Raw genomic sequence first — 25000 nt, 5'->3', positions numbered from 1 at the left:
CGTGGGATTTCAGATGCATGAATTGTTCCTGATGCTTTGGTGTTGTATTTTATAGTGTGTATATGGTATGTGCATTAGTATATATTTGCTGTGTTATGATATATAAGAATGTGTATGTTTTCAGCTCTACATCATATGCTTTTTCAGAAAAGCTGGAAATTAAAAACTTACTTAGTAGAATCAGCAAAACTAATGTGGTATGAAATACTAGTACACTTTGATTATTAATACAGTATTATTATTATTATTCCAAAGGTCTAGAAATTATATTCTTAATTTCTTTTGATTTTTCAACGTGAAATTGTTATTTTAAAATTTTATAGCTTAAACGAAAGTACTTAAAAAGACCACTTCAAGTTTAGCCTTTTTGAACTCAAAGATTAAGTTGACTTTTTCCCTTGAGTATTCTGATAACTGTTAATGGCATGAAACACATCCTTATGAATAAATGAGTGGAATTTTTGGTTTACTTCGGGTGGTTATAACAATATTGAGTAATTTATATAAAAAAATGTTTTATTTAGCTATGTCTAATATTTAATGCGCTCCCTTGTTGGCTCTACGAGATGAAGTAATTTTCTCCACCTCTTTTAATTCCTATTGATCTTTGTGATAGTTTATGATAAGTGTTTTTTCATTAATATCTGTCATTAATGTCAAAAGGCAGGGCTTAGCCCGACAGTTGCCAGATAGGATTTTCATCATGAGACAATAGAGCTGCCTGGCTTATGAGTTCCTTGGGTAATACTACAAGGTTTGTTTTAATGTGTTGCACACTGAGTATCAAAGATGGTGTAAATCAGTAGTTCCTATTGATTTTTATGGTAAGTACATTGAGAAAATTATAATTTCCCCTAAAGGCTGGCAAAATTTAATATGGAAAAAATGTATTTATTTAGTGTGTTTTGAATTGCAATTATTCAAGCTCAGATGATTCTGATTTATGTATTTTTGGTTTATGATAATGCCATTTTTCATATTTTATTCAAAGGGTTAATATCATGTGAATTACTTTTCACATTGAAATTCATAAAATTTCATTGCTGTGCAGCTTTTGTAAGCGAAGTAAGGGTAAAATGAGGCACATAAAACTACATGATATTATTGGTAATAAGATATATTTTATTGATAAGTAATTCTAATTATAAAGATGTATACACTTCAACTCAAATTTCTCAAATGACAGTACCTGCCATGCAAATATTCACCCAAAGTTGAGAATGTGTGAATGGCTTTAGACTATGTGAAATGTGCATAAACTTTAAAAAAAATATTTTCCAAAGGCAAATGTAGAACCTGGTTACCCCTCCCTTCTTTGCATTCATAAGTTTGAGGCCGTCTATGTAATCTGTAAGCCTGTTACAGAAGGCAGCATTAGTCGATTGACTAGTCAAGTAGCTCACACAGCAGCTATACTATAATGTGTAGGTACTTCACTGTTGGTGGTGCAACATTATCTACAAAAGGGTTGGAATAGCACACTTCCAAACTTCCTTGAATTGCATTCTGTCATGCAGAATGGTGCCTCATCAGGCCTCAACTCTGTATTTCACTTCTGTGTACTCCAGCTTTCATATTTTGCAGCCAAAACAACTATTCTTCATGCGCATACCTCTGTATTGTCCTAACAGAGGCTCTAAGGAGCAAGAGATATGGTTTGTTAAGCTGCCTTGTTAGGGTTGGGTTACACTTCATCTGATATTTCAGGAGAGGCAGCATGTAAAGAGGCATCTTTGGAGTCCCCCTCCCTTCTGTGGGTCTAGAGTAGGGGTTCCCAACATGGGGATACTTTCTGGGGGTCCATGGAGCAATATGAAAATTATGAATTTGTTTTAAACAGGATTTTGTCTCACCTATAGTACCTGCAGATAATTATCTCTCACTTATCATTAAATTGGAATCTTTCCATACAATATTCTTGTCCTATAGCTGTTGGCTCCAGTAATATGAATTCAGTAATAACTGAATCTGGAAAGATTCAGTTATTATTGTGTGCACAAATAGAGATTATCATATACTGTTTGGGAGCCACTGAATAGTAAAGGTTGGGAAGCACTGGTCTAAAGGGATAGGTCCTTCTCTTAAGTCACCTTGAATTTGGAACAGGAATCTGGAACCATATGATACCTGGTTTGATTTACGATTTCCCATGCTTTTAGGTTTGCTTTATGAAGTTCAGCAACCTTGTCATTTAATTATCCAGATGGTAATAGACTGTTTTCATTTTCTAACTTTTCTTTCTTTTTATAACTCAGCACAAAATATTAACAATGTGTGAATTTTTTTTTTGTGTGTGTAATTTTTAAAATATTTTTTGTAATATCCAATTTTCTGTAATACAACCTGCACTGCCAGTCACATCATTTCCTTGCTGAGCAGGGAAATGGTGTCCTCCTTGGAGCTGGCACTCTTCCAGGCATGGCTCAAGGACACTACATTACACACTTGTTTATTGATGGAAATAATGCAAAAAGTCCATTCATGGCGAGTGTTTCCTCTCACTCTGGCCTTCAGCCGCAGTGCTCACAATGGCTAGTTCGCGTCATCCTCCCCTCAAGCCAAATTCTTTCATGACGTGATGGTCAGTCATCTGGATCAGTAACTGATTTGTTGTTGCATTTTGAGGTTGGGGTAGAAAAGTTGAGGAGAATTGCTACGTAGTCTGGTTGTCCCAGACAGTTTTTTTTAATACGGTGGGGAGGGAGACAATAGCATTCTGAATTGCTTAGGAGTGAATATATATATATTTATTTATATTTATATATATATATTTTTTTTCATTATAGAAACCACTTTTTTATTTACTTCACATAAAGATTTAACAAATTCTGGTGTCTGAGTAGTATTGGTGTAATTTTTCCTTGCATCTTATTTTATAGATTTCATGATGGTACATGTAACTCTTTCAGTCCTATTGTCATAGTCATAGCTAATGTCACAGTCCTATTTGCTATGTGTGCAGAAGGCCTGTCAGAATCTTATGTTATTTTTTCATGTAACTCTTCATGATGAACGAGATGAGATATATATATAGTGTGCACAAATATATTTAGTTATGATATCCCCTTGGATAGGGGCAATACACCAAAAATGTATCTCCAGGATATGATCTAATTGTATTGCAAAGAGGAAATGGAGAGTCTGTGTGGGCTGGTGTACTATCCACACACCTATGAAAGTTCCCACATAAGTAAGCTTAATGCCTTGATTTTAGGTCCAAGTGCCAAAATGGGGTACCTAGATTCAATGGGTTAATACACATTTTACTGTTTTTTTTAATGAAATATTTGTGTTTCATTTACATATTCATATAAGGTTATTCCAGTTTCATTCATACATGAAGGGTAAAAGTGCTAACTTTTTCAACTTTGTGCTCTACTGACACCTGTGTTTGAGATATCACAATGAAATACATATTTTTTGGTGTCAAATGCCCGCAATCAAAATTTACTTCAGCAAGGTTTACTCTTCTGTGGCATTGAGGTGTTTTAATGACACTCATAATATTCTTAAAATGTACTAAGGAACTAATTAGCATTTGAATTTATAGAAAATGCATTGATATATTATGAAAATTGTAAATAGTATAAGAGAGTGAGGAGAGTTGAGGTGATAATATATATATTTTTTATTAAAACATAGAGAATAGAATTCTTTAGTATTTACTAGCTGAGATTTTTTTTTTGTTAGTTATACATGATGTTTCTATTCATGATAAATAAACATTATCTTTCAGAAATCTTTATTTGGTGAAAGCTAAAACAAAACTAGTAACAAGTGGTACGTTGATTTTCAATTTCTATAATCTTCTCTTAACTTTGAAACAAAATTCTTCCAAAAAAGACTATGTTAAAAAGTACCAAAAATCTAGAAGTATATCTATTTTACATATAGTCAGTCCTTTACCATTTAGTAATATCCATACCAAGGGTAATACCCCAGGGGCCTATACCCTCCATATCCCCCAAGCCCACCATAGGGGCCAAGGAAGCCCCCCCTCACTCCTCCCAGGAACCGACCTCCATAGAGTCCCCCCAAACCGCCCCCAATGCCTCCTAACAGGCCATGTCCATAACCACGAAATCCCCCATACCCATAGAGCCCGTGCCCGTAACCTCCATGCCCATATCCCCCATTACCATAACCATACTGTTGCTGGCCATAGCCATGGCCATTCTTGTGCTTCTGCCCATAGTCACTACCAAATGCATGGCTGTACTTTGTGCTCATAGCCCTTGCTGTAGCCCTTGGCATAACCTTGTTGAGTTCCTTGCTCCCCACCATAGTTGAATCCTCCATGACCCTTGCTTCCATAACCCCCTAGACCCTTATAACCCCTATAGTTGTTGAAACCACCATGGTCTCCGAAATCATTGTAGCCATCGTATCCAAAGTCATCTCCATAGAGTCCCCTTGCCTGTCGGACACTCTGGGATGTTTCAAGCTCCTCTCCTTGCATATCCTCTCCCTTTTCATTGGTCTGAGATTGGGGTGTTTGCCCATCTGTTTCTAATTCTTTCTTGGTTTCATTTGTAGAAAAAGTTGTCAAGCCAGTACTTTTGTCAGTGGAATTTTTATCAACTCTGCCATCATTTTTCAAGGTGGGATTGATATTGTCTTGTGAAAAGAGGTTGAGGGCATGTTCAGGGGATAGTATGGTGACTTTTGTGCCCACTTCCTCTTCAGAGGTTGAAAATTGGCTGATGAAGTTGTAATGGTTGGCGTCCGTCTTCGAGGAATTGGGAGATGTAGCGTTAGTCTTTAGAAGGCTAGCAGTTATGAAATGATGATGAAAAAGTGTCACAAACAGGAGGATAATCTGAAAATAAGAATAATGTTATATTGGAATATTATTTCCTCTATGTAGAACAAAGGAATTAGAATTTTTACTAATGTATTAATTCAACTGACTGCACATTGGTAGTTATTAGAATAATCAATAGAAAATATTAACACATAAGTTTGTAATTTTTACCTTGAGCTCCATTCTAGAAGTGATTGTAAGGACTGTCAGATAAGTGACTGAAGGAGCTATTCTGGAGAGATGTCTTTATATAGAATAACTACCCTTTCATGCATGATGTAGCAAATGAGAGAAACAATGTGAAAAGGCAACTTTTCTGTAATTTGGGTGGAGCTGTACATTGTAAGATGAGAAAGAGTGAAAGTGATAATTTGGGGTCATGTTTTTGGGATGCTAAGATTTTGAATGATGCACTTTGCTTTTATGAGAAGAAAGAACTTTTCATCTCAATTTATGTAGTCAACACATGCAGCGAGGATTGGGGTGATAATATTTTATGTGAAAATAATGATACTGAAAATATTTATGACAGTGATCATATCATTTTGCATATATTTACGGTCAGAGAAGTAATTTTTTTTCCTGTTCCTGAAGGAAAATGACTTGCACATTTTTAGAATGTAGAACTTCCGGTTTCAAATGTGATGAGTCATGTAGGAGGCATGAGAGCCTCACTTATGTAGAATTACCCATGTGTGATTCACAATAATTTCTTTATAGGATATTATAAGATAATTAAGAAAATAATTATATTTATACATTTGTCATACTTTATATGAAGGAATGGATCAGAAATAAGAAGGAAAATGGAATAAAGGAAGTAAATAATTAAGGATGATAGTAACAATGAAATTTGGGCAAAGAGGCAAAACCCGAGAAGTTACAAATTAAGATAAATAAGATGACAAAATAAGTTTTTTTTCTAGTCTTAAAGGTAGAATTTGTACTTAAAGAAAATGAGAAAATAAGGAAGCAAAGAAAACTAAGAAATAATGGAGGGACTTCATACCCCTTCTCTGTGACATAATTACCGTCACCTGAGCAAGAAAAGGGAAAGTGCACGGTTGTCAGTGTTAAAGCCTGTGAATGGCTTACCTTTCTTCGCCTCGCAAAGCTCACACCCTCGAGTCGGTGGTATTGTCTCCTTGGGTGTCGTTGTTAAGGGTGAATGACACTTCCTTTGGAACCTACTCCTTCTTCTCCTTTTATTGTGGTTTCTCCCTATTCTCATCTTTTCTTGTGGTTTATTCTTATTTTCGTCTTTTGTTTCTGGTTGCTTTTGCACATATATATTTTTTTAGATTTTATTCTGGCTTCTTCATATCCTTTCCATTTTATTAGTTTTTAATGATAATAACAGTATTAATGATGGTGGTGATGATGTTGATAATATTTATCAACACCATTACTGTTATTACTACTATTCTTTCTATTATTATTACCATTATCATCATTATCATCGTTATCATTATCATTATCATTATTATCATCATTATCATCATCATCTTGATCATCATCATCATTATTGTTGTGTTGTTGTTGTTGTTATCATCCTTATTATTATTAATATTGATATTAATATTATATTGATATTAATATTAATATTAATATTAAAATTAATTTTAATGAAAAAATATTAATATTAAATAATGTATTAAGATTAATTAGAATATTAATATTAATATTAATATTAATATTAATATTTAAATAAACATTAATAGTAATATTAATATATAGATTAATAATATTAATATTTAGATTAATAATAATATTATTAATAGTAAATTTATAGTAATAATTATGTTAATAATCAATTAAATTAGATTAATAATATTATTTTTATTGTTATAATAATAATAGTGATTATAATAATAATATTAATATTGATATTTTAATTAATATTAATGTTGATATTAATATTTAAAATAATATTAATATTAATATTAATATTTAAATTGGTATTAATAATAATATTTGAATTAATGTTTATATTGATATTAATATTTAAATTAATATTATTATAAATTTACATATTAATATTAATATTATTTTAAATATTACTATTAATATTGATTCAAACATTAATAAAAAAAAAAAAAAATCAAATATTAATATTAATATTTAAATTGATATTAATATTAATAGTAATTTGATGTTTGTATTTATGTTAATATTCAATTAAATAAATTTAATATTAATACTATTATTATTGTTAATAAACAAATATATAATAGTAATATTAATTTTTTGTTATTATTATTGCCGTTATGATGATGATGATGATGACTTATTTTCATCATCGTCATCTTCATCATCACAGTAATTATCATTATCATTATCATCATTATCATTATTGCTGTTGTTGATTATTGTCAATATTATTGTTTTTATCATTATTACTGTTGTTCTTTCATTGTTATTATCATTATAGTTTTTATTATTGTTATTATTTTATGATAATAATTATTGTTATTATAATAATTATTATCGTTATTATTATAATTATTATTGTAATTATTATCATGATTATTATAATAGTTATTAGAGTGATTTTTTTTGTTGATGTTGTTTGTCTTATTGCTGTTATTATAATTATAATAACAACAACAATGATAGAGATTAATATGATGATGATAATAATAATAGTAATAATAATAATATTATTATTATTATTATTATTATTATTATCGTCGTCAATCATCACCATCACCATTACCATTGATTTGTTTATTTGCTTGCTTGTTTATTTATTTAAGACAATGATGATGATTGTCATCTTTGTTTTCATCTTCACTTGATTATCACCATTATTATCATAATTATTTTCATTAATCATGCTGATATTATTTTCATTTTTATTGCTTTTGTCGGTAGTTTCATTCTTCTCTTTTTGTTTTCTCCATATCTCTAATAGTACTTTCCATTTTTTGCATTATAGCATGAAATTTTTTTTTTATTTGTTTGACAGCTCTTAACATATGGGTTGTACTCTCTTTCAACAGGCTACTGCACAACAACCATCAGACATCTCCCTGAAAGTACCACCTGGTGATTCCCGCCAAGAGCCCCATTATTCCAGCGGTGAGGCTAAGGCACCCAACAGCCAAGGTTATGGCTCTCACAACCTGGATTCCCATACCTATCATTTACCAGAGCTTGGGCAGTCCTCTGATCAGACCCATCTTCAATCGTCTTTGCAACGCGGATACCAGGAGCACAGTTCTCCTTCAAAATGTAATGATTTTTCACTTAGATTTGATGCGTCTAAAGATGGAACTGTTGGTTACCAAGATACAGGTTCCAGATATGATACTTCAGTGCCCCATGCACTTCCAGAAAGGTTACATGTTAGTAGCAATCCCACATACACCAATGTTGGGATTCTCAGCTTGGAAAATGGTTCTGGAACTCTCCCTCAGTCATATTCTTACCTGAGAGAAAGAGATAGTGAAATCCCTGTGAATACAAGTGATGACCATATGGCAGCTCACAGAACCAGCAATTACTTCAGGACACCTGTAAAGGATTCCATAAGTCAGACTGATTATGCCTTTTCAGGAGCTAATGTATATGAATCTTATGAGCCAGCTAACTTTGCTGGACCATATCAACCAGAGCAGAGTAGTAGGATAACAAGTTGTCAAAACCAAGGAAGCACAAGTCATCCTCTCACCAGAGAAACAAGATCATTAAGGAAAGATATCAATGATATTGTTTTGAGGAAGCAAGCACTGGATTCACGCCTGCAGTCACTCATTGCTCACCGTGCAGTACAGAAGGAAATGGAATGGGCACAGGCATCCAAGTCAAAGGATAAGAGGCAGCTTGCAAGAAGCCAGAGTCTAGAGGATGACAGTAGGAGACTTAAGGGCAAATTGAAGAAATATAGAAGTAGAAGCAAGAGTCAGGAAGATGAAGTGGATCCTCAGAGCAGAATGTCATCCTCTGTTAAGGACTGTTATTTGAGCATGATCAGTGAAGATCAAGATGAGTTTCCAAGCTTGCAGATGGGGAGCCTTGAGAATGAAGAGAAAATATCAGAGCTTAGGAATGAAGAGGCAGATTTACCAGGTCTAGGTGACAGTGGATTAAGCAGTGAAATAAATTCTATTAATGCTACCATTCAAGAGCTTGTGCGAGAAAATCAGCAGTTACATGAATTCCTGCAGGGAATGACTGTTGAGTCTATTGCAAAAGTAGATCAGGAAAAAATAGAGCTAGAAGCCAAGATCCAGTCACTTAATCAAGAAAATGAGTCTTTAAAGATTATGATGAATGGGAACATTGAAGAAGAGACAAATGCTGGTGCAAAAAAGAAGCATGAGGGCAAGGCTGTTTCATTCCTTGTTTCAGATGACAGCGTGGAGAAGCTTTTGAAAGAAAATGAGATGGAAAGTGCTCATTGCCAAGAATTTGGTAAAAAATCTCCAGTGTTAGAATCAGAACATGTTGAAGAAGAACTCACAAATATTGCTGGTTCTTCACAAAGGAGACAAGAAGCACCTGTGGACTCCCAGGAACATTCCAAAAGAATAGCAGTACTTGAAGCACAGGTCAATGAACTTACTAGGCAAAACCAGAGTCTCATGCACAAGATTATAGAAGAAAAGGATGGGGATGCTAGTGATAAAGATTTACAAAGTGATTATGAAGAAACATCCTCCAGGATTTTAGAGTTGAAAACTCAAGGTGGTGCAAGCATGAGTATTACCAGGGAAATAGAGAAACTTCAGAGGAAAATCAACAAACTCTTGAGAGAAAAGGATGACCTAAACCATAAGCTCAACACAGAAGCAACTGAGAGGGACTATGAGCATTCGAGACTGGAAGCAAGAATTAGGATTTTGTCAGAGCAAAATAGGGTATTGAATGATAAATTGAATGAACAAAAATCAGCCTCAAGTGGAACAGACCATGGCAGCTACCATTCTGATCAGATTAAGAGTCAGAATGACTCTAGTGTTGCTATTAGTCTAAATCAAGATAAATTTGAAAAAAGTACAGATGAATGCAAATCTGCCATGAATATGGGCACAACTAGTTCAAGAGAAGTAAGTTTTAAAATTGATGTTGATTATGATAACCTTACAGAGGATGAACACAAGCTTGAGTCAATGGTTGGCTCAAAATCCTCTTCTTCCAGACAAGTTTCTGAACATTCCAGATCAAGAAGTACTGAATACAGTTCTTCCAGAGGGGATGCAGAGCACACGCAATCAAGGGGAAGTGCTGATTACAGTAGTACCAAAGAGGGTTCAGAGTACACAAGATCAAAAACAGAGCCTGAATATAGCCATAAGAAGCTGAGGATGCCAGATCACAAAGGAGTGCAAATTATAGCAAGCAAGATCCAGAGTACTCTTCATTTACAAGAGATTCCAAGTCAGAATATACTGAATATAATGCATCTAGTAGAAGTCATAAAAGTGACAGGAGTACCAAGAAGAGCACAGCATTTGGTGAAAATGATGAATATAGTCAGGTTGATGATGATTCTAGTACAAATATTGAACATAGTCTCCATACTGAAAATGTTGATCAGTCACAATCTCAGAGACTTTCTTATAAACCAAGTATATCATCAGAAAGAAGTCAGAAAACCTATGGAAATGAATCATATGATAGGAAAAAAGACAGAAGCTCTCCAGAAACTTCGAATGATAATAATCAAAAGGGTAAAACTGATGAAGTAAAACCATACACTATTGTGCAGCCAGTGAATGATCCCAAACTGACTTCACAACTTGAAGAATTATTAAAACAAAATGAAATGCTGATTTCCACAGTCAATGCTATGAAAGCCACAACTGTTATGTCTGAATCTAGTCTTGGGTCAGCAATGAGACAAATTATGGAAGAGCATGAAAAACTCATGCAGAATATAGAGGAGAAAATAAGTCATGCTAGAGTTTCTGGAGAACTGGATGCAGAATCTAGGATGAACAAATTATTGCAGGAAAAACAATTGTTGGTGATGTCACTAGAAGAACAAAAACACAAGAATGAATCACTTGTCAAACAGAATGACCTGCTTGAAAAGAAACTTCAACTTGTCAGAAAGAATAGCAAGGAGTTGTTGAATGCAGACCAGGAGACCAGTGAAAAAGATAAGGAAGTTCTGTGTTATGTCAAAACTCCACCTCTGTGCATAGCATCAGAGGAGATGGATGCACCGTATGACATTGAAGTGGACTGTGAAATAATAGAAAGTTTCAAAGTATCTGAAGAGATTGTGAATGGAAGTGATGACTTTAAAAAGAAAGAAATGGACAAGTTTCAACAGAACAAAATGGGAGAAGCCATATTTAAGGCTAGTTACCACTCAATGCAAAGGAAAGAGGCATCTAAAAGTACAGACATACAAAAGCAAGTGACAAAGACAACAACAGATTCGCAGAGCAAGGGAAGCAGCAGACGAAATAGCTTGAGTATGCCGTCATTTAGTCGAAGAGGGTCCCAGGCCTCGACATCTAGGATCCCAAAAAGTGAAGACCAAGAACACGAGGAGGAGCTGCAGGATGAGCTGACTGAGGGATTGATTCATCTGACGTCAAGAAAAGAAGATGAAAAATGGGCCCAAGTGCTGGAGCAGTCAGGTACTTTGTTGTAATTGTTTTGTTTTATGTGACCTGTTATCAGGCAATGCCTAATACTATAACTAATATTTGATATTTTATGATCATATCTATCATTATTATTTTATTCTAAGAAAGGTTAGTTTGTGGTATATATTTTTAATAGCATTATTGCCTGTTTCTTTGAATTAACTTAGGAGTTCTGTTACATATATCCATAACTCATTACAGAAGAGGAAAAACAAATTCTTCAAGACAGAATTAAGACTCTAGTAAATGAGAATGACTGTTTGGCATCACGGCTGGAGGAGGTGATGGGTGTGTCACGCAATTTGAGTGACCAGATGCATTCTGCACGGGAGGAACTTGTTAAGGTTTCAGCAGAGAAGGAGGATTTGCAGAAGAAAGTTAGGTCAGTTTGTAGCGAGTTTATAGGATTATTAATGGCAACTTTTGAGAATTGGGAATAATTAATTGAGGTATGTGGTATCAATAGGCTAAATATGATATAACCAAAGATTATGATCTTTTGCCTTCAAGATTAATGAATGTTTTGAATTGGTACTTGAAATATTTCTTAAATTACATATTTAAAGGAATTCATACATAGCTATAATTATTACTTACCTTGGTTGTTCATATATTTTTTGCTGACTCTTAAAATGTCTAATATCCCTGGTCTTTTAAAATTGTCAGGTAGATTTATAGTTACCAAAATACAAAACAAATAAGTAGAAAGATTTTTTCTTGTCCATGCAAATCATCAAGACTACCTTGTCCTACAGATCACTTGAGGAAGGGAAGGAGGATAGTTCACTGAGCTTATCGGAGTCTCTTGGGAGCTCGAGACTTACACAGCGCCTCAAGGATCGGATAAGGAGCTTACAGGTGTGCAGGAAATATAATTTCTAGGATAAGAAGCAAATCTGGTTTACTTCTTTGCCTGTAATGAAGAAAAATTGTAAGAAAACTAGCACTATAAAGTCTTCTGCAGCATAAGTAACTGCTTATCAATAACACTTTCTTCTAAAATATTTACATTTAATAGTCTTGTTGCACATCTCTATTAACAAGTTCTTGATGGGGTAAAATTTTGAATAAAAAGTAGTGTGTATTAGTGTTGTGCATGTTGCTCTGTTCCTGTGCTGATGTCTGAATCATGGTTAGGCATTTGGCATCTGGGACTTTTAACCATGGAGTTATATGATGATACCTGGTGTTAAAGGGTAAGAGGATTTCACCTCAAATAACAGTGCATAAACAATGATACTGACACATTACTCAAGCAACAGAGCATACACAATATGAAAACAGTTTATCTGCATGCTCTATGTCCAAATAATACTCTATTTCAAATAATTTTCATCATTGAGCTGACATTTATCAAGTAAGTACCATCACATCAGTTATCACATAATTACATTGCCACTTGGGGTGTGTTAACCCATAATAATCATCATTACATTAGTTGCATCTTTGCTCCAGCAACAACAACGAAAGCAAAATGAGTGTTCTAATTTGCTATAATGTATTATGTTTAAATTGTTTCCGAATGTAAACCCTATAGCAAAAATAAGAATCAGAAATGGTTGGTGTAAGCTCTCTAGAATGCCTGTTCACTCCAAAAAATGTTGTTGTTACACATTAAGAATATAAAAAGGCAGTTTCATTTCCTTCTTTATGGTCTGGAACACTTTCCACAGTAGTTATAAAAAATAGCATTTCAAATTAACCTGATGCTGCTGAGGATGGCATTTAAGAACATACTGTACCCACAATGAGTCACCAGTGAATCACTAGTCTAACCTACCTCTCACCTGTTTTTCCTCTTGCTTGAATTTTGGAAATATCTTATCTTATAATGCTGTTTTTAATAACACTAATAATTATAATGTTAATAATAATGATAATAATAATAATATTATTATTATTGTTATTAATAATAATAATAATAATAACTGCAAAAATATTAATAGCATAAAGAAAAAAGTTTTGCCCAAAACTCAAGGAAGGGTGAAATGAGGTGAGGGCACATAGACCACTAATAGACTCCTTGATGGCTCAGCACTTGTAAAGCCATCAAAGTGTAGATACATTTCACAAAACAATACTACAGTGAACATCATATTTGCCTGGTGGAATTAAGTTGAAATTGAGGAGGTAAGGACAAATGTTCAGATTAATATATAATGTATAAGCTTGCTAATGCAAAGGTAGAGGAACAAGGAATGTAGGTTTAATGATTTCTTAGAATAATTATACAATTTAATGAAAGATATTGCTCAACAGGGAGAAGTTGAAGGGGCATGGCAAGAGGTTCATCAGCGCACAATAGAACGAGACAAGATATCTGCAGAGAGAGAGAGCATTGAATATACAGCAAGCATTAATCTTAACAGTGCAAGGAAGGAGGTAAGCTGGAAGCCTATTTTAAAGTTTAAAAGCTGAAATTACATAATAAGTTGCCAAAATTGCATGTCATATGTACTCTCTGCATTTTAGGTTGAGTCATTAAGGAGCCAAATTGCCATGCACCAGCAAGATTTTGAAAGGAGGGCTATTGAGTTAACAAACACAAAGAATGAACTTGAGAAAAAGTCTTCACAGCAGAGAATTCTTCTGGATGATTTTGAAGTCCAGAAAACAAAGCTACATGAACTGGAGAAGAAACTGGAAGATGTTGAGAGTTCTTATAGAGAGTGCCAGGAAAAATTACAGATTGAAATAAGAGAGAGAAAGGTATAGCATATTACGTATATGCATGGAAGCGTAAGAACCATAAAACCTGTTCTTTGTTCACTTATCTTACTGCCCTTCTGCCATGCTTCATATTACATAACAGTATGATATACTGCATTTTTCCATATATACCACAGAACTCTGCATCAGATATCTTCTCATATGTTCTGCCTTAGCACATCTACTATTAATAAAAACTTGTTCCAGAGAGCTGAAGAACAACTAGAGGAGACCCTTCAACGTTTGTCTGCAGGGTTGGAGAGTGAGAGAACGAGATCGAAGGGAGAGAGATACTGGCAGGAAGCTTTGTCTAGACTAAAGGTGAGTGATTATACAAATAAAAATTTAGGTAATGAAGATTTTTTTCTCTCAACATTTGACCTAATATATGAGAACATAAAGGGAAAACACTGAAGTAAGGCAAATATTTAAAAATACTATACTAGAGGAAATACATCATATTGATGTGAATAGATGTAAATGTATTTTTTCTTGCTCTCCTGCAGGTGTGGACTGAAATCACTTTATATATGAGGAACAGAATGTATCACTGTCTTTGAGTGATTGTAGACAATAAATATATACTGTTAATAGCTTTGCTTAAATATTTTGTAAGAGACATATTAGAGTTTTTGTCATTTTCAAAATGTCTTGTATAAATGGATAAATTTTATTGTACTGTATGGCAACAGTGGAGTGAAGATGTTGCACAAATGAGGAAGAGATTCATCTTTTATTGCTTCATTATAATTTTAACTTGGTACTGTGGTATGCCTATGGATATATTGTTGGTAGATGTTGAATTCTGTGCTAATATCTGTGATGCCAGCTGCACTAGAGCACACACACCATCCTAAGTTTGACTGAACAGTTTACAGTTGTACCCTGCTCTCTGTTGACTGCCTGATGATTAGGGGTTCCTGAAATAAAAGAAAAAGAAAAAAGGGTTACTTAATTGTAGTTTTATGTGCTTATAACCTACTTTAAATTTTTTACATTATCATTTTAGAATATCTTATATATTGATAATAGGGTAAACCAGGCCATAAATAAGATCAAAGCATAGTTATCCTTTACTGTGACATTGAACAGTGTAAGAGGCATATATGCAAAGATTGTGTGTATGTGATTTTTGTGGTGTAACTGTAGAATACTACAAGATAAAGAAACTAACTGATATGTTTTCTGAAGTTGAGTCAAAGGAGCCATTTCCGTCACATTTTTCAGAGCCAATTGCACCAAGAGCAGCTTCGTTCACGTCTTCTGGAAGCGGCTGACCACGAGAACTCGGCACGCATCCTGGTTTTGCAACGCAGTGTCCGTGAGACTATTGAAGCTCATGAAATTCTGCAGGTTAGATATGTTCTGATTTGCTTTTTGCTTCTTGTGTGGCAAGCATGAATTTCGCAAGTTTATTGATAGGTTGATGAACCAGGTGGGTGTTTGCTGACTCGTTTGCTTTCCATTAAAAGATTACAAAGATGAAAAAATTTTACTCTGCACTTTTACAAGTCACGTATGGGTTTAAAATGCATTTCTTAGTATTCAGTAATCAGTATAGTGACTAATAATTGCGTGGAAGGTGATTATAATGCTATATTAAGTTACACTTTTGATTGTTCTTTGCTTGTTGTAGAAGTATTCCAAAAGCATGTACAAGAATTTTAGGAACCGTATTAGGAACCTGCTTGTGCTATTTCAGGCAGTTAATATAAATATATTTATTTGCTTCAAAGTAAAGGATTATATAGGTAATATCAGAGGAGGAAAGCAAGTCTATACTGCAATGGATTATATGCTCTGTCTTATTCCTTGGTCCAAACTTGATTACATACATACATACATGCTCATCCATCTCCTGTAACCAACTTTTCTCTTAATACTGTATCTTCTGTTAAACTTTTCCTGAAAGATATTCTAATTAGTTGTTACTAACTGAAAAATATATTTCATTATTTACCTGAAGGAAAGTTAGACTTTCACCTAAAATGTTTTCTCTCTAATCCTTCCCTTTGTTCAGTTCTGCATACATAAAATTTGTTGTAATTAAACAGTGCCTCTGGGTTAGCTAAAATGCCATAAGGCCTTAAATTCCAAGACTACACATATACTTGGTGATGTGTACCACATGTAGGCTACTGGCAAGTCCTTTTTCATACCATATCAGCAATGTCCTGGTTTGTGCCTTTATGCAGACATGTGAGATAATGAGTCCTGCAAAAATATTCAGTCACCTTATTGTATTTTCTGCATGATGGAAGGACTATAAACTGTGATTTGGATAGAGGTGATGGTGGCATGATACATGTATCTCAGGCAAGATGGCTTGGGCAGGTTAACCTCTTATAACCAGGCACACCTATAGCTGTCATGAAAAATTTGCTTATGGTGAGTGGAGTGGAAGAGGAGCTGTACACAGAAAATTCCCCGGCAGAAAGGCTAGATGGTTGCCAGAAGTCACTGGAGTGAGTGAGAAATTTTTGGCACTGACATTATTGATTTGTTTGAATAATACAATAGAGCATGTGTTATTGACTGCTGTAATTTATGTAAAAGAGGTAACAAGTTGGTTAATTTTATTTTTATGTATATATTTTTTAGTGAGTTTGTGCTTGCTTGTATTTACAGTAAAGAGGCACTAGAAGATATGGTTGATTTAGTGATTTCATACCAGTTAGTACTTCTGTAGTTTGCATTTTTACAAATCATAGTGATAGTATAAGTCTTGGGTGAGGATGCCTCTCAGATTATTTTTATGAAAAGAAAAGATGCTTTTGATATGCTTCTCAGCATTCCTCTGTGAGATACAATATTTTTAAAGAAGAGAGAGAGAGTGGAGAGTAGACTCCACCTTTTCTGACATATTTTTCTATCTTATTATCTCCCTTTTTCATGATATCAAGTAACCAAATTCTGTAACTTTATGAAACTCGTTCACTTATGGCAGATAACAAGGATGGAATATTACTAAACTTACTGTTTGATATTCACCTTAATATTACAGTTTTGAGTGGGACATAAGGAAAAAATATCAATGGGAAGTTCATTTATAACTTAATTTAGTGACAGTGGAATTAAAAGTTGTATTGTTCTGTGTTTCTGAATTCAAATGATTAACCCAAAGAACCAGGGAAAATGTTGTGTTCACTGTAGTATTGTTTTGTGAAATGTCTCTGCAAATGCTTAGCCTCAAGAGAGTCAGTTAGTAGACCTTGTGACCTCACCTGATTTCACTTTCCTTGAGTTTGGACGATCCCCCCACCCCCCCCATTCTGTACCCTGTAGTTTTTTTGTGAATTTTGTTACAGATGGCTCCACATGTGCTCAGCCGGCAAGGAGTCTATCAGTAGGCCCTAGTGACCAATCCTGATTTCCCCTTTCCTTGAATTGGCGGGAGAATGTGTTTTTCTTTTAAATGCAATTGATATTGATACTCCTCCTATTGTTATTGATGTTATGATTATTAAATTGTTATTCAAATCTTGGTAACATTTAAGGCAATGAAATAATATCCTTTCTAAAGGTCATGGAAATGGGTAAACAGGTGAGTGAGGGGTTAATAACTGACTCCCAAGTGATTAAGCACTTGTAGAGCCATAAATGTGTAAATACAATAAATAAACTTATATGACAGTGGGCATGGCAAGTATTTTCGCCATCCGTTCTGATTGGGTTGATAGTCACAGTATATCTTTGTTCAGAAAAATAGAAAAAGATTAGTGGTGTATGTGAATTTCAATGCTGAATAGAGGAACAGAGAGAAGACACTTAAAATTACAGCATATTCTTCCTTGTTTCAGTTTATTTCTTCAACACATTACTGGGTATGGGTATTCTAGATGTATTTCATAGGTGATTGCTTTAAAGTCAGAGAACTGTATTGTGGACAAGTAAGATTCTGTAAGCTTCTTAGTCTGCATAAATAGTGACAAAACTAGGTTTATTTTTGAGGAAAAACTGCTTGGCTTGGTTATTGTCTAGCACTTTTGGCATCAGTTGCTATTGCTTTGTTGATAATGTTCTGTGTAAAGAGCTTATATTATAGCTGTATTTCATTGTGTTTTCTCATTAATGGAAGATTACAGTATTTGATGGATGAGGATTTGAGGAATATCTGGAATCTAGGTTAGGGAATCAAATTAATTGCAAGATTTTGTCCCCAAATATAAAAACATGAAAAAGAAAGTGATGTTTTATCTCTTTTGTGGTTACTGGTATCAGTCTGAAAAGAGAGATGATACAATTTTTTTTCCTTCAATTAATCTTTTTTATATGTATTTAATTGTTTACTTGTTTTGATTAAAATTTTCTCTAGCAAGGGCTAGCCATTTAAAGTATTTTATTTATTTATTTATTAGCTTTGATATGGATTCTATGACAGTCCATGCTATATCCTGTTGTATTTTTTCTGTGCAAATGTAAATAAAGCTAAAGGTAAGAGTTAAAAGTCAGACCTCACTCCCAAGTGTACAGCCAGCATTAGCATACTCACTCTAGACTCTCAACTTAGGCCAAATACAAGCAGCTTCGTACTGCTTATCGTGCCAAAAAGACGGACAAGACTCACCGCAGAGAACTTTCTGAGCAGTATTCACAGCAGGTTAAGGAGCTTGGTAAAACTTCGGCTGCTTTAGAGGATAATTATAAGGTAAGACTTGGCTTACAATTTTTTTTACTCTTCCTCTTTTTATTAGAATTTTCTGTTGGTGTACTCCTCCTCCCCCTCATCTTCCTTTGGTTCAACCTCCTCCTCCTTCTCCTACTCTTCCTCCTCCTCCTCCTCAACTGCTTCCTCCTCCTCCTCACCCTCCTTTCCCTCCTCCTCAACTTCTCCTCCTCCTCCTCTCACTTCTTCCCTCCTCCTCCTCAACTTCTTCCCCCTCCTCCTCCTCCTCCTCTCCTCAACTCCTCCTCCTCCTCAACTTCTTCCTCCTCCTCCTCAACTTCTTCTTCCTTCTCCTCCCCTCCTCACTTCTCTTCTCTCCTCCTCCTCCTCAACTTTCTTCCTCCTCCTCCTCATCTTCTTCCTCTCCCTCTCCTCCTCCTCTCCTCCTCCTCAACTTTTCTTCTCCTCCTCCTACCCTTCCTTCTCCTCCTCATCTTCTTTTCCTTCTCCTCCTCCTTCTCAACTTCTTCTTCCTCTCCTCCTCTTCTTCTCCTCCTCCTCCTCAACTTCTTCTCCTCTCCTCCTCCCTTTCCACTTCTTCTTCCTCCTCCTCCCTCCTCTCCTCTCCTCTCCTCCTCCTCTTCCTCCTCCCCTCCCCTTCCTTCTTCCTCCTCTCCTCCTCCCTTCTTCTCCTCCTCCTCCTCAACTTCTCTTCTCCTCCTCCTCATTCTCTCCCTCCTCCTCTCAACTTCTTCCTCCTCCTCCTCCTCCTCAACTTCTTCCTCCTCCTCCTCCTCCTCAACTTCTTCTTCCTCCTCCTCCTCCCCTCAACTTCTTCTTCCTCCTCCTCCTCCTCCTCAACTTTTTCTTCTCCTCCTCCTCCTCAACTTATTCCTTCTCCTCCTCCTCCTCAACTTATTCTTCTCTCCTCCTTCTCCTCCTCAACTTATTCCTCCTCTTTTTCATCCTCTTCTTCCTCCTCCTCAACATTTATAAATATCTTTACTTTTCAGCTTATGGAAATGCATATTTTTTTAAGCTCCTTCATTTCTGGTAACATCTGTGTGAGTTTAGTAAATGTTTAGTCATTCCTTGCCCATTTTTGTGCATGGTTGTCTGGTTAAAAAGGTACAGGTTTAGAACATGGATCCATGAAACCACTAACTAGTTTTTAGATATTCACACGTGACATGATGGGGTCTTGCAAATCACACAGAAATGGTATCCTATCTTGAGATATCACTCCAGTACTGTTTCCCATGGAATTGCTGATCCTCAATAAGGGAATAAGGCTGCACTGAGTTTGCCCTGATCTTTCTCCTGACTAAAATAGGTCCTCTAGTCTCTCAAGAAGATTCTAGACAGGGTCACCCAGGTTAAATTTGATAAGTGAAATACAGTATACTATATATGAGAATTTGAGAAACAGTTATGGTAAGGTAACCAGGTGACATCATAGTGGAAGACTTTATGCGTCATGGTGTTTTGTGATAATGTCTTTGCAAAAAAAAAGTTATCAAGAATAGATATGTTTTCTGTAAATAGTGTTTTGACACATTTTAATTTTTTTTATTATTCTTTTCATTGATATTTGCCTGTTGGTTATTTTTCTGTTCTCAAAGTTGTAAGGGAAAATAAACAGGAATTATAGTACTGATGAATTTCAAAATAGGTAAGGATTAGCTCAGAATTTTACCAATTATTTCTCTATGCATTTTTTAAAGTGGAGGCAATAAACAGTTCTGTGCAGGGTTGCTATATTAACAGCCTGTTTTCTTACCACACACTCTGTCTTTCCTCTTATATAATGTAGAAAGGCGAAAACATTATGGCAGTCATTACTATTTACATTAACAGTAATTGAATCAGAACATTGCAAACATCATTGCCTACATAAGTAGAGAAAGGTTTGCAAAAGCTGAGAGGGACAGTATGTGTATAGATAGTGACAGTTGAGATTTGTATCTTTAAAATCTAAAGTCACCTTTGATAATTAACCTGTTATGTTTGGTATTTCCAAATACCTAAATATATTGTGCTCATGAAGTTTGACACAAAATCGTACATGATTTGGTCATTTTTTGTGTCATTGTGAATTTGCTAGTTGGCTGTTTGTCCTATAAAATAGAAACCCATGGGACAGTGTGCCTTATAGATGTAGTTGGCTACTAATTGAAGCTCCTAGGACTCATTTCTGCTAGTGTGCAACACATATAAATGGTGCTGAAAAAACAAAAAACTTTTGCCATCTTGTAATCCCTATAAAAGCCTTTTAGATGCTAGAAGGGCATACTACAGAGTTGATTCAAGGCAGCACTTCTGAGTGTACTAAGTTCTTCGTACATTTTAAGATGATTTCGGTTAAGGAGTTGGGTTCAACAGTCTAATTAGGAAATGGGACCAAGTAATCTTATTATCTCTCTTTTCCATTTCTACCTCTCCTTTGAAGATGATGCTGTCGACACTCGGAGAAAGCATAGGTATCACAGTGGAGATCCTGACATCCCACGTCTTCCTGTCTCCTTGCGTTGTCCATCCGAGCCCTGACATAAGACTAGATCTGGAGACTTGGTTTGAGGCTCAGCAAGGGAGGCTCAGGTATGTTGATTGTGTAGTTGTGTGTTGTATATGTTGAGAGTTGTGGATACTTAGATGTGGTGTGCATGTGCATGTTTGTGTGGCATAAAGTGCAGGTGGTGTACAAATGTATAGGTGTTTTGGTATCTTTAAATGTGAATATGTGATGTCCACATGGTGTGAGTGAATGTGTGTTGATGTGTGTTTGCATGTTTGTCTCTGTCCAGGTATGTTTGTAACTGTTTATGCCTTTTATTTACATAGACTAAAGAATGGATAAAGAAAAAATATAAAAACAGTTACAGTCTGTGAATCTTCATGTATTGAATCTAATAGAAACAATTTGGATAGGTTATTCATCTCAATTATTGTATGGAAGATGAATTCCTGTGGAAATTATTTCAGGTATTATTAGAGATATTTCAAATAATTACTGTTATTAAATCCTAAATTTAATTTGTTATATTTTCCGTTGTTTCACATATATGAGGCATTTACTCTTTTCAGATGGTTACAGACACAACTTCGGAAACTTTGCTTACATAATTGGAAAATGGCAGATCTCCCAAAGACTTCCAACTTCAGCATTGGGCAGAGAACAAAGCCCATTTCAGGGTCTAGCACATCAGAAACATCTGGTGATTCAAATATCCAGGTAAAAAATGATGGAAGTTCAGAGAGCAAGTCAGATTCAAGTTCTGGATACAAGACAAGGAAATCGTTAAAAAAGAACTTGTATGATCTGTCCATTTTGGATGAAACCATGTCTGACAGTAGTACGCCTGTTCAGAAGAAAATTGGTGCTTCACCTGCAGTTTCTGCCTCAGGTGCTTCATCAGGTTTTACTACTGTATCTGATACAGACAGGAGAATGGCTAGACAGGGTTCCCAAGAGGAAAATGCACAAGACTCTGGCAATACATTTGTATCATTTTCATTTGTACAATCCAAACCTTCATTCAGTCCACCCATGAAGCCACTAAATAGTAGTTCTATGAGCCTCAGTGAAGTGGGTCGAATCCTCACTGACCAACAGAGGCAGCTCACCCGGGCAAAGTTCCACCAGTACAAAACCCTAGTCTCCAACCTCCAGAGAGACTTAGAATTCCCTTTTACATCTTCTCCAAGCGTTCCTTCCTCCATTATCACCACACCTGAGAGAATCAAGGAGCTTTCTTGTTCCACCTTTGGCGATGAAGAGCACTCGGGAGACGTGGAAGTAACTCTTTCTGACTCACAAGCTTCATCGTCAAGAACCCTCTGTTCCCTGTCCCAAAATGAAGAATCTGCTTCTTCAAAGTCACTCCAAGGAATCATCACCTGTGCTGGAGGAGGTTTCACAAACATCCGGCAGTTTATCAGGTATGTCAAAGAGTCCGTACTCCTGGAACAACACTTGCCTGGAAAGGAATCCCTCCACTTCACCATCCTTACGTCCAGAGCTCCTGCAGGAAGATGTGGAGAGCTTCGGCATGGAAAGAGACATTGATCAGTCAAGTGTCCAGAGCCAGTGCCAGTGACAGCAATAGCCTACCTGGAATAAGGGATGTAATGAAAGAAAAGCAAGCCTCAGGTGTGGATGTGGATAAAGATCATGACAGTATGGAGGAATTGGATGATGAGGAGGACATCATCAGGATCTTTGTGGAAAGTGAGGTTGTTGATGATGATGATTTAGACTGACCTTTCTTTTCTCTTTGAGAACATCATTAAAGATTTGTTTGACTGAAGTTTAGTAATTAAATGACAAGGAGACCATCTGTTGTGAACAGATGTAAAGAAGTATTTAAATTTATTTACTGATTATCACTTTCAGGAAATATTTCTTTGGTATTTAATTTTATGGTCTATTTATTGATGTTCAGATTATATTTACTAATTTAAAGATAACAGAATTGTCATGTTCTGTAATTCCTTGAGTATTATATGCATTTGTTTCTTAAAGCCATTGTTTGTTATTAAGAGGATTATATAGACTGCAGTATAGATAATATGTTCCGTTTGCACAGCATTTATATTTATTTAATGAATCTGATTATTCTTTTACTACAGCCAGTGTATTAAGTAGTATATATAGGAAGAATCTACATGTCTCTTGACAATCACATTGCCTTCATTACTATGTGTAAAAAATACAAAAAGTAGCTTTATATCTGTAGATTTTTATGTCCGTGCATTTTTTTTTTATGGTGGAAGTTTGTGAATTTTTTATCATATTTAATTTCACCAGACTGTTTATCAGTAATTATAAATGATCTGAGAGGGACCTGAAAACAAGAAAATCCGTCCATTTTTGCGATCCTGTCCATGGCAAGCTGTGACTACAGAGACTAGTTTGAAAAGCTTCTCAATAAAATTGTAGTTTTGTATGGATTACATATACTGAAAAGCTCATTCATTCCATTGCAGCTGTGCAGTATGCATATGTGTAATAGTTTTAGATTTAGCTCATTTGTAAGAAAATTTCCTTTTTTAAGAACATGAGTATTTGACAAACAATTGCTTTACCATAATTAATGGTAATGTTGATTTTCAATCAGCAAATGAAGGGCATTTAATCTTTCATTAGAAAGATAGTTTTAAAATGTAAGGCTTCCATCAATTTGTGGCATCACAGGTAATGAATAACTGTCCAAAAATGATTTACCAGGGTAACATGTACAACATTTTTGTAGTATTGATGTCTTAACCCTTAAAGGACACACCATTTCATGATCTGACACAGACTTTTTATGTCATTTTCTCAACAAGCACTTGTGTCAACTCTAATTTAGTTTACACTACAACTGAATTTATTTTTGGAGTCCGCAGATCAAAATCTACTTAGAGATCTGAAGACATGACATTAATTTTCCACAGTAGCTACAATCTGTTCTGTGTCCTAACCTGAGTGTACCTAAATCTAGTACACATGTTCTTTGGGGGTTAAACAGTGTGTTCTGAGCTTCCCATGCAAGAAGTTTTAGTGTGTGATTTTAGAACCTCATTATGTAGAGTTAGTGTTTTATTTTTTTATTATTATTAGCTATTATTATTTTTTTGCCTGTTTTATAAGTATCATTAAAGCTTATGCTGTAGGTAGATGAGTTATGATACTCCCAGTGATTACATTGTGTGGTATATCACTTCTTGATTTGTAAAATGATGAGATTAAGGATTGGTTGAAAATTAACTAATTGTAAATTGAAATTTGTGGTGAAATTTTGGACAGAGGTAAGCCCAATGTACATTTATTTTGGTGTTTTTTTTTGCATCAGCAGTATCACAAACACTGAAGTGTTTCAACATATATATAACTTCTTACTTATCCCTCCAAATTAGTCTAGTCAAGACAACAGTGATACCATCAGTATTCTCACTTTTGGGAGTGTTGTAAAGTATGCCAGTGTTATCTTCCCAGTTGTACATGTAATTTAATGTTTATAGCATTTGAGAAAAGGGCATTATGTAAGTATAAGTGCCATTTTTAGGAATTAATGTCTGATAATTACAGCTTGGCACAGTAAGTCTACAGAGATCAGTCACACAGGGTACTGAGAATACAAATTTCCATAATTAGCAGATTTATTTGTAAGCAGTTAAAGAAATAACTGAACTGTAAAGTAGCAGAAATATAGAGCTGTTAAGGAGTCAAAATTGTTAGTATTAGTAGACACCCGTTTTTTCTCAAGAAGTATTCCATATATTTGTGCATGTATA

At 35.0% G+C, this 25000-nt stretch overlaps 1 protein-coding gene across 1 annotated transcript in view; it reads left to right on the top strand.

Annotated features, from left to right (window-relative positions):
* LOC119583854 (COP1-interactive protein 1-like) overlaps nt 1-25000 on the top strand; it is a 33207-nt gene that overhangs the window by 7997 nt on the left and 210 nt on the right. The window contains 13 exon segments of the mRNA XM_037932585.1: nt 7807-10102; nt 10105-11400; nt 11611-11791; nt 12165-12267; nt 13669-13791; nt 13882-14118; nt 14326-14439; nt 15346-15471; nt 18629-18766; nt 21174-21322; nt 21809-22601; nt 22603-22800; nt 22802-25000. The exon segment at nt 22802-25000 is cut by the window's right edge and continues 210 nt beyond it. Coding sequence (XP_037788513.1) covers nt 7807-10102; nt 10105-11400; nt 11611-11791; nt 12165-12267; nt 13669-13791; nt 13882-14118; nt 14326-14439; nt 15346-15471; nt 18629-18766; nt 21174-21322; nt 21809-22601; nt 22603-22800; nt 22802-22984 — 5937 coding nt within the window. The 3' untranslated portion in view covers nt 22985-25000.

Source organism: Penaeus monodon, chromosome 2, assembly GCF_015228065.2.
Source record: "Penaeus monodon isolate SGIC_2016 chromosome 2, NSTDA_Pmon_1, whole genome shotgun sequence".
Classification (NCBI taxonomy): Eukaryota; Metazoa; Arthropoda; class Malacostraca; order Decapoda; family Penaeidae; genus Penaeus; species Penaeus monodon.
The sequence above is the reverse complement of the archived record's forward strand: the minus strand, read 5'-3'. Positions and strand labels throughout refer to the sequence as shown.